Source organism: Lampetra fluviatilis, chromosome 39 (assembly GCF_964198595.1).
Source record: "Lampetra fluviatilis chromosome 39, kcLamFluv1.1, whole genome shotgun sequence".
NCBI lineage: Eukaryota > Metazoa > Chordata > Hyperoartia > Petromyzontiformes > Petromyzontidae > Lampetra > Lampetra fluviatilis.
Genome location: NC_136313.1, coordinates 4,185,738 through 4,199,586, shown reverse-complemented (window position 1 = coordinate 4,199,586; position 13,849 = coordinate 4,185,738). Strand labels below are relative to the sequence as shown.

The window sequence follows — 13,849 nt, the reverse complement described above, 5'->3', positions numbered from 1 at the left end:
TTAAACCCATCATCACCCGACAGCCAATTAGTAAGGTGTGTCGCGTAAACAGAACGTGGCAATTGCTAATACAGCACACCGGTGTGTTAGTGTAAATGGACAACATTTAACGGACATTTCTATTTTTGCACGATCTAACCCAAAAACCTCCGTTATGAATAATATTGGTCGCGAAAGCCTAGGGGGTTAAATAAATCGCAGTATGAAAACAGAATAAATCGCAGCATCAGATTTTTTTCAAGAGCTTGCATATTCAATATTGCAGATACGATTCCAACGACCGACAGCCCAATCCTTAACTATCAACAATATCCAGATGTAAGTCCAAACACCAATTCTAACCCCTCCAGCAAACACAACCCTAACCACACTATCCATCTAGACCTCGGCCTATCCCCAACGTTACTCACATTCAGACCGTAGTCTGACGCATATACCCAAGCCAAAACAATAACTACCCCTAACAAAAAACCCCACAAATCAGGCGTGGAAAACCTTCTTACATTTTTTCACGTGCATAATTTCGCTCAAGGCTCGTAGACTGGATATGCACAAAAACAACATCGATCACCGAACAGACCCAAAGCTGACATGGGTGGGAAACAATGTCAGAGTGCATGGCCAGTGGCCGGTGTCCTCCACCTACTCACCTTGGCGGGCGGCGTGGTGCCAGGCCCACTTAGCCGCCGGATCTGGCTGCCGTTCTGGCTCAGCCGCTTGGTGCTGCTGCTCATGCTGAGCAGCGGCTTCTTGACCGTGGCGCCGTGGTCATTGTGCACCGAGTCCACCTTCTCGCAGGTCTTCGTTAGCAGCTGTGAATGTGGATGCACATGCACCATTGACACACAATCCTGTGGCAGCCCACACGAAAGTTCAGGATAAAGAGGTATATATATTTGGTGCGGTTTCCTATGGCTACGCTTCTGTTGACACTGGCTTTAAGTTTCAAGCATCAATATTCCGTAGATTTATGATTTTAATCAATTCCAATGCTCCTAGATTATATTAGATGTATATGGCGTAATGGGTTGGTGACCCACACCCACCTCAAGTCACTACCTTCACCAGCGTCGTTAAAACAAAACCTTGAATTGATTCATGATCAGATCGACAATTTATTGAATTGTGGGTAGGGTAAATCATTACATGTCTGATTAACAATTAAGCCGAAAAATTACAAAATCACCTTTTAGTCTGGCTCAGCATCAGGAAACAACAGTGAACCCACAGAAACGTTAATTTGCTTTGACCCTCTGTACATTATTGCCTCAGGCCTCTCATAGCCTTGGCTGTATTAATACAATGGGTCACGAGCAATTCAAACCGTGATGCAAACCCACGATTTAACATGGCACTTTGCTAAATTTAACGCCAACTTAAATCAATAACCAACAACAGCCTCACACCTGCATGGCCAGACCCCAGCATACAAATAAACCACTACAATAAAACAACAGATGTACTCGTGAGCAAAACAAGTTGGCATGTACAGGTAGTCCCCGACTTACGATGGAGATGCGTTACGACGACCCCATCGTAAGTCGAAAATGGCCTAGCCTACCCAGGAGTCTTAAAGAATGGTGATAATTTAGCAAAACAGAGCAATTTACAGTACCGTACTGTATAAACTATATACTGTATGTATTTATTAATTACAATACTGTATTGCACAGTGAAATTTAAAGTAAAAAACAAGGTAAATTCTTAGCCTACCTATATGAACTGCAATTTCATAGAAAGTTTTTTCAGGAAACATTCCTATCTGCTATAAAAGCTTTTAACATGCATTGAACACCGAGACAACTTAACTCCGCCGACCGCTGGTGAGAGTGAGGCATCACACAAGGCGGGAGATGCGTACAGTACATCCCGGCAACGTCCCAACGTACAGTATCGTACCTCATACGCTGCTGAGTTTGGCTGCCGCGCGAAATGTAAAAAAATGTAACAATTTTGTCATATCGCTATCGCCATCGTAAGATCGAAATATCATAATTTGGACCATCGTAAGTTGGGGACTACCTGTATGTAGGTGGTCAGGACAGGGGAACAAATGCATTTGGTTCGTAGCGACCACTAAAGGGCTTACGTGAGAGCCGTTGGCATCTGGGAGGAACTGGCCGAACTCAGCCAGCAGGTCCTCCTGATTCTTGAAGAGCCGCGCAACCTCCGCATACACCTCCTGCTCCGTCAGCTTCGGCAGGTAATTCCCGCCAGACTCCTTCATATTACGCTGCTCCTTCTGCAATGGGCAGGGTGTGTCAAGCAGGAGTTATGGAGTGCAGCAGTGGAATGATCATTGCTGATGATGAAATAGGAATTTCCTGCACGTACAAATACAAATTGTAATTCTACAAATTACCAAAGGTTTTCACGGTTGTGCTCTATAGCTCCCCAATGTGTTTTTTGGTTCAGTTCCCGAAGGAGGTTCCAGCATGAGCAGCGACATGTCAGTGCCAAAGAAAATGCAATACAACCCAAAAACACATCAGGGCTAAAAATACATTGTTTTGCAACAGTAACACATTGCTAAGCCATTAAACTCAAAGCCCTTGCTTTCATCATTGATAAAGTAGGTGCTGGGAGGCACAATCCCCACTCACTCCCCTATTTCAAAAGCAGACCAACCCAGAAAACCCTGAAGGGGATTTACACACAGAACTACGAAAAATGTTAAGTGTATGAAAAAAAAACTAAGGAAACCCGAATTTGACTGAGTAAATTAGCCTTCTTATTAATATTTCCATACCATCAAGCACATACTAAATGTGCGAGTTAGCACGTATGGTCAGCTCCAAAGTCATCCGCTGCCACTGCCAAACACCTGATACGTGTGCAGGATCTCCAGGAAGGCCTTGTAGATGTCGGGTTGGCCCTGGAAGCGATTCTTGATCTTGTTTACGTAGTTGATGGCATGGTTGAACTCCACGGGTTGCGTGCTGTGAAGCTGCGGCTGCGGCGTCCCGTGCAGTCCTCCAGCGGCACCACCACCTCCGCCACCTCCACCTCCGCCGCCGCTGCCACCACTACCACCACCAGTACCAGGACCAGAGCCCTGGCTTGCTTGGCTCGTGGCTGCATGCTGCGTAGGGAAGCTGACCAGCGCAGCAGCTGCGGGGCCTGACGGCGTAACTGGTGAGCTGGGCACGGCCTGGTGAGAAAGAATGTGCACATGGGGAAAAATCTGGATGTTAAACTGTATGGGGGTGATGGTGTCACAAAGGAAGTTGTTTGATAATAAAACAAAGATGGAACAGTAAATTGGAAAATTCTTCAGAATATAATGTGGCCCGCCAAAAGATATTTGAATATCCTACACAGCCCTCGGTAACAAACACGTTCCATACCACTGCCCCACTTCAAAGAAAATTGAAACAAACATTATGGGACATTGGTTGACCCCCTATTCGCCAAATGTGTTAACACACAGCGATATGATCTTACCTAAATGTGGACACCCATCCAAGAACAAACTGGGCCCAAAACCTTTTGCTTAAAATCCCTAAGTCAACCAGACAATACAGCTGCAGAATTACCTTGCCAAGTTTTGGTGTGGGTGGTTGAGTTGGCGAGAGCTGCGGGTGAGGGATGCTGCTCAGTGGGTGAGGCTGCACGTTGCTGTGTTGCTGTTGCTGCTGTTGTGGTGGAGGTGGCGGCTGCTGCACAGGCTGGGCAGACTGCGTGGGCGTCGTCACACTGATGAGGTCGTTCGTCTGCACCTCAATCTTGTAGCCCGGTGGCAAGAAGGTGTTGAAGCCCATGATGAGGTCCGGGTGGCCCTTGAAGAGGTTGGAGACCCGGCTGATGACGCCAGGTGTGTCGATGCTGTGTGTAAATAACAAAAATGTGATACATGCATAAGCACACAATGCACAGATAACCCATTTGTTAATAAGCTCAAAATAGGAAGGAGGTAAATGCTAGACTTAAGGAATCACCCTTTGTGGTGATATGGTCATCTATTACGATTCAATCTACAAATTAAATATTTTTTACTATTAGTTTTAATTTATGCACACTAATTTATTCCATGAGCTTAAAGGTGGCATTTTCATGAAATTCATAAATCATTAATAATCCATTGTCCCTGAAATATTCGATGCACGCACCATGAGCATTAGAAGTTATTTTCAATGTTATTACGGTTGTGCCAAATAAAAAGTGGGTTTGCAATAAGATGCCATAATTCTGAAATACTATTTTCTAAAACCGGGTATGCGGAATCTAGTGTTGCGAAAACACAGTTGGGTTAATATCAACTAACACCACATTAAGTAATCAGAAATAATTTAAAATAATGCATAAGAATATATTAGGATCAACACATCATTACATCTCTACCAAAGTCTTGGATATTCAACAGAAAACAATCCATCAGAGTGAATCCAGGTTTCCTATGCGATTGTGGATCTGGGTGTGCAGCATCTTTCGCTTAAGAGTCTGCGAGAGACACTCATGAGTGAAGACTCACCTCTGGGACTTGAACTCTTTCATGATGTCCAGGAAGTCGTTGTACACTTGGGGCTGGTTCCCAAACTGTAGCTTCACCTGGTCCAGGTAGGACAAAGCATCCTCCACCTGGCAGTAACAAGATGTTGATTTAAAAAAAAGGTATGCATGCATTCATATAATGCAGCTGAGAAGTACATATACATTGCACTAAGTGTATAGAATTAATTTGTAGTCAATAAAATAACAATCGGTATGCACATTATATAAATCTGGTGTTTAACAAGGAGACTATACAGGAATTACATAAGAGTGCACTAAATATCCAATACGTGTTTATTTAGTGCACCCTTATTAAGCAGGATTAAATTAAATGTCACAACTCCATTCATGAATATTTGCATTATTTGACACAGTTTAATTATTTTTTCTAAAATAAGACATTTACATAAAATGCTTCATCCTTTAAATCACAATGACACGTTGAGATACAGAACTCAATTTCAAGAAGGAAAAGTGAAATGTGAAGTAGATTTTTAGCCCCGCTAATAGGTTTGCCAATTTAAGCTATAGTGCACCGTTCACACACAACTAATCACATTGGACGACTTCAACCCACCAACACAATAGCAGCTCTAATTAAGTGGCTCAGTGGTGCATCTACCTTGAGTCGCTGGAATTGCTGCCCTTGTGGCTGTGGCTGCGTGTGGGGATGAGAGGTGTGCGGGATGGGCTGGGGGTGAGCGGTGGGTAGCGAGGTGGAGTGATGATGTGTCCCGTGGACACCCGGGGATTGCCCGAGTGAACCCTGCGGCACAGTTGGAACCTGTTGGCAGTCAAAAAATAGCATTAACATCATGGCGTATTGCTGCTCAACACCACCAGCGATATTAGGAACAAAGCATGAATATATTACCGTAATAATATTTACTCCACAACCAGACTGCATGCAGATAATAAGCATAGAAATATGAAAAGTTACAATAAACAAAGAAAGTAGGGCGTAAACAATGCAATTTTTTTTTACATAAGCCTTATTTAGCTTCCACGGTTTGACTCCAATAAGCACACTTCGGATCTCAGAGGGTAAAGAGCACTGAATTGTGACCAGGAGATGGCAGTACAGCAATACTCTTGAATCTATTTGTGTGGAGCTTTGAGTGCAGTGCAATCCGATTACGTTCTCAGGGTACTCCAGTTTCTCCCCACATGCCAACACTGATTCATGAAAATGGCCAAACATAGCAACGTAGTGTGCTCCGGGAACAGGTTTGACGCTCAGCTTTTGTAGGTGCATAAAGAGCATTATTAAACCTAACATAGAAATGTAGTTTTAATATTGCTCTTATCTAATAATAAAGGCTGGCAGTGATTACTGCACTTTGCCATGAACATGGGGCAACCAGTTTGGTTCCTGCCCATAGCTAACACGAGTGGCAACACACCATTCCTGGGCTCCTTACCAGTCTGCACTGACCAGCATGGTGAATAAGTTAAAGTACCGCCAGGACAAAAATTACATGGGGAGGCCTTCATACAGCAGTGGATTGACAAAGAGCTATAAATTACGTAGATAAATATATTTTACAGGCCTGAGCATTGACACTGACTTTTACTTCACGTGATATTGTTTTCTGTTATGATGTAGCCATTTCAATACTTGACGTTTTAAAACAAACATACAGTAAACCTTGGATGGCAAGTAACTTGGTCTGTGAGTGTTTTGCAAGACGAGCATTTTTTTTTTATAAATATTAATTTGATAAACGAGCGAGGTCTTGCAATACGAGTAGTACGTATACGCTTTGTCTGCCAAGCGTCACGTGATCGCAACTGATATACGAATGCTTTGGATTACAAACACGATTCCGGAACGAATTATGCTCGCAATCCAAGGTTTTACTGTATGACCATGACAGAATGTCTTTTTTTTTACATCTCAAAAACTTTTGACAGACCAAATATGCCATAAAACTGTGTTCTTAGGCTCAAGGCGAGAAAATGTCATTTTACCATAAACATATTATTATATATTTTTTTAATTCTCAAACTTGAGCCAGTTAATAAAATTTAAAATACTCCCAAATATGAAGTGAATTAATACTTTTGGGTATGGCATGTTCAGTGTAACAATGTGAAGGTTGAAAAGGCAAACTAACGGTCAAAGCCAGTGGCCATTCCACTTGCTTTAATATTAAACCTTTAGACAAGACTGAGTCTTAAGACCCTTACAGACTGGGACCTGTGTGGGATATATGGACTATTCATTTAGTCCATACATGGGATAGATTCAATAAAAGATAACATTCAAACTTCACACAAATCAGCAACCTGCTTGCTGTACTGCCTCATATTAGGCACGACCTCAAACAGTCATCAGGCAACAACGCAGTTGAGTACTGCCTATTTGGCAGTGGTCATTTGGGATACCTATTAATTTCAAGGATCTATTATTTTTGCCCCCTTAATGCAACCCTATTTTCACGGATTCTCATGTGTAATTTGTAGTTTTATTTAAACCATTAAGCCCAACATAACAGGAGCACATTTACATGAATGATCATGAGCACAGTAGCGATCTTAAATTGCCACATCGTTAAATGCTTAATGCCCTGTGTGCCCAGTATGGGGACAATGACATTTAACTCAATAATCGTACCCAAGCAGTTGGCATCAGCATCTAAGGCATAACAGTGCGCACGTGTGGGTACCTGGTATGTCGGTGTCGTTGAATAGTGGATGTTGCTTGCTGGTGGGATGTTCTCCGAAATCTGATCGTACACAGACGGGGCGGGCGCTAGCGCCCGGTGCTGAGGGCGAGGGTAGACACCCTCTCCCCCAGCTCCAATGCGTGGTGTCAGCGGTCCCTGCTGCTGCTGTGGCTGCTGCTGATGCTGGTGCTGCTGCTGCTGCCCACCACCACCACCACCACCTGGCACATTCTCTTGTTCATCCAAGCGCCGCTTCATTCTACCAACCTGGAAGCAGATGAGCACGCATCAGCTATGCCTAAGCCCAAGACCAATCCGCTGCAAAGGACACTGCTGATTGGCTCATAAGGCTAATGGTGTGAGAGCACCGAGCCGACACCGCTGAGAGATCCTCCTGGGTTCTAACCTGGTTTTCACTTTCCCCTGATTAAAACCAGGTTCAAGTGTAGAGAAATGATGTCATCACGAGCCATCAAGTTCAGTTTCTCACTTAAAATGTGGCACATCCCAGCTACGAGGATTTCCATGCAAGGGATATCTCTAAAACGGAGCACGTGAAAAGTGCACCAGTGTGGACGGAGAGGAAATTTAAACGATCCATTACATCACCCTGCAAGGAAGGCCCCTTCTCTAACACAGAATAACACTGCTTTAAGCTCTCATGGAGTCAAAGAAAAATTGGAAAACGCATGAGAAAAAAAAACACAAACATTCAGTAAAAACTGGAACAATAACCCAAAATTTTGGGATGCATTTCTAGTTCAAAAAAAGATGCTCTTAAATTTAATTCCAGTGCATCAAGAAATCACTTCCAGGTTTAACAGAATTCTGCTGCAGATGTTATATTATCATTGTAGAAATTCATGGTCCTATGCCACTTAATGAAAAATGTAATAATTAAATTATCATCAAGTATATTAACACATGTAAGATCACCAGCATAGAAATATATCAACAGGAATTCATATTATTTGGGTCTTTCGGTAAAGCCACGTAGATAGAAAATTAAAAAATAATAACAATATCACGACGTTTCGATCGCAACAAGCAATCCTCATCATTGTGTTGCGATAGAAACGTCGTGATAGTTATTTTTGTATTATTTTTTATATCTACGTGGCTTTACCAAAAGACCCAAAGAATAAAAATGTGTCTAACGACAATCTTAAAAACCTTCGAAGCTTAAGGTACCTCTTGAAGTTTGTTAAAAGACCTTTTAAAGTATGCAATGATGGAGAAATTATCACGGCACTATATTGTAAATAAATGGTTGGATATATCTGTCACTTAAAAATGTTGAGAACTAGAATTTACATATAAGCTATCACCATGGCAAGAACTCACATTCCCCTGGCAAATGCCACTCAGGCTAAGAAAATAACACTGATGCTATTCATTAATTCGGCTTCCTGGTGAACTTTCCAAGGACAGCCGAATATAAGTGGACAGTTTACGGTTCTATTACACATCACCAATGCATAGCAAGACATCAATATTATTATACGGTACACTAATGATTTGAAATGTGTTTTTTGCCAAGAATTCAAATGCCACAATGAGTAGTACAGATTATTATACAACTATAACATAGCTTCACCCAAAAGAGAATACAAAATGGCAGAGCATGCTTCATTCTATCGTTAGATAGTTAAATAATGTCTTCATAATCACAATAAATGTTACACTGGGAAATATTATTTTTCCCCCCCGAATGGAATTTCTGAAATGAGATTTTAAATTCAAAGCCATGTTTGAGAAATCAGACTGTTATCATCCCGATCTCCACCAGCTATCAGCATGGAATCACCCAAGGGAGTAAAAAAATATGTATAGATGGGGAGCTGGCAGGATCAATCTAATTATTCACGTCGAAAAGCATGCCCTTTCCACAGGCAGAAGAAGCTTAGCCAGGGATCACCGTGCCGTCATTGTTTGAATGGACGTGTGCGGCCATGTGAGGTGTCTTTACTCCAATTCAATCGAGCACTCGCCTGCACCGAACCATGTTCAGCCGCCCTGCAGGCGAATGAATGACCATCCCACTGTGTGGTCTCAAGCTGCGTTTTACTCCTTGCAACCGTGCCGGCAATTTGCAGACTTGGAAAGATGCATAATACACAAGTACAGAGAGGGGAGGTGAATGGTTAGTGTAAAAAATAACGGAATAAAAAATTTCAGGACTAGAAGGACGATAATCAGAAATAATAATTATTGAATTATATATTTTTTAATGAAAAGCACAACTTTTGGCAAGGCAAATCAAAACCTCTATTTTACTGCACTCAAGTGAAGGATAACCTTGACATAAAATAAAAACATCAGCTCCAACATCACCTGCTCATGAGCCGAGTTCAGTATTCGCACTTTTCACTCACTGCATCATAATCCCTTGAGAAGTTCTAACGAGGGTTACACTACGCCAAACCCTTACCCATCGTGGTTACGTTCTTGAAAACAGCCGCAACCGACAAATCCGCCATCCGTAAACTGAAATGCAAATGAACATAGAGTTTGGTTCACGGTTTGTAACACGACACCCCCTCCTTGGTTACCCTACATTAAGCCAAACATAAAACAAGCATTTTACACGTAAAATATTAATATTTACTAAGTTGGTTAAATACAGTAGAACTTTTAAAATAAAATGTATAGAATGGGAGAAATATATATAATGTAAAAAAGAAAAATCGCGGACCACCTAACATCACTGGACTCTGGGAACAACACGTGACCTGGGACACGCGATGGGGCGAGTGTGAGACGATGGAGAAAAGCCGGCCTGTGCACTCTTCCATGGCTGCATCATCGCGAGCAGTGCAGTTATACGACCTCTACAATACTTTCTTTACGATGCATACTCGTGGTCAATCTTAAACGGTTGAGCCACAGGGGCGTAATCGGCTAACTGTATCTCAATAAATTTGGCGCTAATGGTCAAACCCATGATGGACGAGGTTTTGGTGTACCTATATTGAAATACATTATTGCTGGGCCACTTTTAACAGGTACTTAGAGACAAATTCGTATACTGTGGAATGTAATGTTGTTGCAATGTTGACCTTGCCCCACACCTCCGATTAGCACGTTTGGCTACGGAGTGCGACAGAAGTTCAACATATACACACACACATCTTTCTCTGCAAAAAGACATGAGAGCAATAAGGGTAAGAGAGCAAAGTTTGAGGACATTCGTCATTTTCACGACAACTTGCTTCCAAGCAAGCGCCTAGATATCTAACCTGCATGACATGAAATCATAATGCAATAAAATACACTAAACAGCAGCTTCAATTCTACACTGCAAAACAACACCTTTTGCAGTAAATTAAGAGCGATAGCCCAAATGTTGGTCGATGGACAAAAAAGGTTCACCCTATCGATACAATAGTGCAAGCAGCAACTCCTAACAGTCGGACATCGCATTAACAGAGAACATAAAATGACGAGATTCATTACTGCCCATCAAGCATTCCTTAGTAGGAACGGGGGCATTCATCTTTACAGCAATGACTATAATTCTGCGATAAATAGCTTGCTAAATGCAAACAAACTTAATTGGTGAACCCTTTCCCCGTTAATACCTACATGCAAACCTCTATATTTGTACATTTATAGATGTGGTCTTACTTAGCCTATAAATTCAGACTTGATGGACGTGTGTATATTATTTGTGTTTAGTTTAGTGTCCTTCCCACGCTCCTCCGATTATCACGGTTGGCTACGTACGGTGAGAAAGAAGTTCAACATACATATTTCTCAAACGCTCACGTATACATAGAACAATGTCAGCTATTAATTTCAGCGCAATGTATAAACTCTAGAAAATAATTAAATATAGCAGTGTTAGACCGATGTGCAGATTGGTGTTAATTTTAAATTAATAATTTAAATGTGCATTGTTATATTCTTGGTTCTTTCGGTAAAGTCACGTAGAAGGGAAATAAGAAAATAATACAAATATAAAACAATAAAATTCTCACGACGTTTCGACTGCTCTCTCACCCGATGAGGATTGCTTGTGTTGCAGTCGAAACGTGATAATTTCATTGTTTAACATTTTTATTATTTTATTATTTCCCTTCTACGTGACTTACCGAAAGAACCAATAATATGAATCCCTGCAGTCACGAAAGCTTTAAATAAAAAAATACATTAATGTTATTCAAAAGTATGCCGATGCCCCAAACGAGTTCGCCTTTAGATGTTTTACAAACTGTAAACTTGCTTATGTTAGGCACAAGTATAACACCCTGCGTTAGTCTTCTGTCCTATTTATAGTCGGTCCTCAACGGAGCACTTGGGAAAGTGTAACTGTAGGGGTGGGGGTGTACTACAAGAAAACGTATACAGAATGCCTTACCAAGAAATTGTAAAAACAGACGGAAAGGCAAGCCATGAAATGTCTTGGAACCGGTCTGTTTGGAGGTTTATACGTCTTTGGCGAGATGTAAGTAGTATACAGTGGTGTATTTTTAATCAGTCACAGCTGCAGCTATTAATCATGCGTACCAATTGCGCAGTTTAACGCGGAAAGTGGATGCATTAAATTAACTCGGCACGTTGGCCACACAAGTCGAGGTTTCGGGGGTAATGGCAATGCAAAGTAGATGGTCAGAATGACTGGCTTATAGATGGAAGAGCCAATCTTTTAAAACCAAAACCAATCAAAAGTGCCGTGTCCCGACGAAAGCAATGGGAAATTACCAGCCGACAATGACGTTTGGAAATGCACGACTAGTGTCCCCGCAAATAGGCAGAAATAAGCCGATGTAGTCTGGCAACTACTGTCCATGCAGATTTGTATCCAAATAAGCACATTTCAATACCACATACATTCATGAGCTTTTTAAAAAAAATACTCAAGCCGCTTTTATTTTTCGTGCAAGGTTATGTTTAGGGGTCAGGTATAGGAAGCGAACCTAAACCAGCCTTTCTTGCCCCGTAGCTAAGAATCCAGACAAAATGGCTATACTGCACCTATACATGGCACTCAATAATCAGTCAAATATCGCAATGCAGGATCCTGCTGAAAAGTCGATTTCATGAACAAATACTAAATTAACGTCACCGTTTCATAAAAATAAACTGCCCTCGTACGTACATGTACTCGTGCCTGAAATAAGTTCGGAACATCTATAAAGGCTCTTTGCCATTTAGTTTGTTGTCCTTCCCCGCACCTCCGATTAGCACGGTTGGCTACGTACCGTGCGAAAGAAGTTCTACATACATACATCCCTTTGTCAATGCACTGCTGGACGAAGGCCCTCTCCGCACGCCGTTCGGTTTTACAACTTCTCCACACTGGTCGGTGTAGTTTGCTTAACCCCGGAGAGACGCATAGACGCGAAAGAAATTTACCCGAACTACAGCCAAAGTGAATTGTAACCACCCCCGTGCATTGCAGGCAAATAAACTCGTCTATTCCGCCCCCTCCACCCCTTTAAAGGAGACTGCGATCATACAGCAAAGCCTAACTCCCCCTGGAAGGCAAGGCGGCTGTAAACAGCAAGTTACAGAACGAGAGATCGAATCCTGAAACCCAGTCCTTTTATTTAATTTACATAAATTTTCTAACTTAAAACGACAACGCTCCCGTCGACGGAACTGACCTTTTTAGGTCGCGAACATCGATGTAAAGCTCGCTCACATTTGCCGTGCTCGACAGCACATAGGTTGACGCGTTTAGTAAACGTGACCATTAGATTAGTCGGCAAGACGAGAAGGTGAACAAAGTCGGGTTTAAGTACAAACCGCAGCAGCTTCCGTGCTCCCACGGCTCGCTCTTGGGTACACAACTACTCACCACTCGCTGCATCACGACGCTCACGTACGAATTTCCCCCCCTTGCTACCAGGACGCCGAAGCGGACCAAACTCGACGTCGGATATAAAATTAAACTTTAAACAGCGATCTAGGTAACGACGTGGAATGAATAAGAAGCCGCGGAGGAGGAGCGCGGCCTACGCGGACAGGCTTTATCATGGCGAACCCAAAACAAGAGAGCCGCTTCGCCACACTCAACACTACGCTCACCCGCGCCAGACGGGCGCCGCGTCCCTCGCCTTCGGCAGCCCGCAGGATAAACTCGCTCTTCTCTTCGCAGAAGCGGCGCACGGTTTATAGAAAAAAAAAATACCAAAATAACAAAAATGTTTACACAATTTCTTGTGTGTGTGGTTGAAGCTCCGAACACCGTTTGCCACTGCTGGAAACGAAGAGGGGCGTGTCGAATAAAACCCCGCGGTGACGTCACGGCACCAGCCAATCAGGACGAAGCGCAGTTTTGGCGCTAAATTAAAGACACGCCCCGTTTTCAAGCTCAAGCCACGCCCCCAACCACCCTCAGCCTTAAATAACCATTTTCTTAATTTAACGAATTACCATTTATTACCCAGGATTTACTTCAGAATTACAATCTTTACATGGCGATGCTTCTGCTGCGTTGGGTGTGGTGCACGAGCGCAAACAAAATAAATAACTTAAACCACGTAGGCTTTCGCAACCAATATAATCGTTTTTTTTTGGGTCAGATCGCGTAAATGTGTCGTTAAACCAGCCACCACCCGACACAGCCAATTAGTAAGATTTGTCACGCAAACAGAACTCGTTACCAGTACAGCACACTGGTAAATGTTGTGGCCAAATGTCGTGGCCAAGCCACAACATTTACAATCAGAGTACGACGTTTC

General features: G+C 42.5%; 1 protein-coding gene across 5 annotated transcripts in view; it reads right to left on the bottom strand.

The window, feature by feature from the left end:
• The window catches only part of SIN3A (SIN3 transcription regulator family member A), a 29,505-nt gene extending 16,126 nt beyond the window's left edge, over positions 1–13,379 (bottom strand). The window contains exons 1-9 of one of the 5 annotated variants that reach the window (XM_078874516.1): positions 13,194–13,379; positions 9,592–9,647; positions 7,161–7,427; positions 5,114–5,275; positions 4,472–4,578; positions 3,537–3,825; positions 2,825–3,151; positions 2,090–2,242; positions 651–812 (exon numbers count right to left, since the gene is read on the bottom strand). In XM_078874516.1, the coding sequence (XP_078730642.1) occupies positions 651–812; positions 2,090–2,242; positions 2,825–3,151; positions 3,537–3,825; positions 4,472–4,578; positions 5,114–5,275; positions 7,161–7,418 (1,458 nt within the window). In that variant the 5' untranslated portion in view covers positions 7,419–7,427; positions 9,592–9,647; positions 13,194–13,379. Of the gene's footprint in view, positions 1–650; positions 813–2,089; positions 2,243–2,824; positions 3,152–3,536; positions 3,826–4,471; positions 4,579–5,113; positions 5,276–7,160; positions 7,428–9,151; positions 9,258–9,591; positions 9,648–12,364; positions 12,432–13,193 lie in introns of those variants that run through there. The other 4 variants (XM_078874515.1, XM_078874517.1, XM_078874512.1 and 1 more) reach the window with 4 other exon arrangements.
• Between the last annotated feature and the right edge of the window lie 470 nt (positions 13,380–13,849).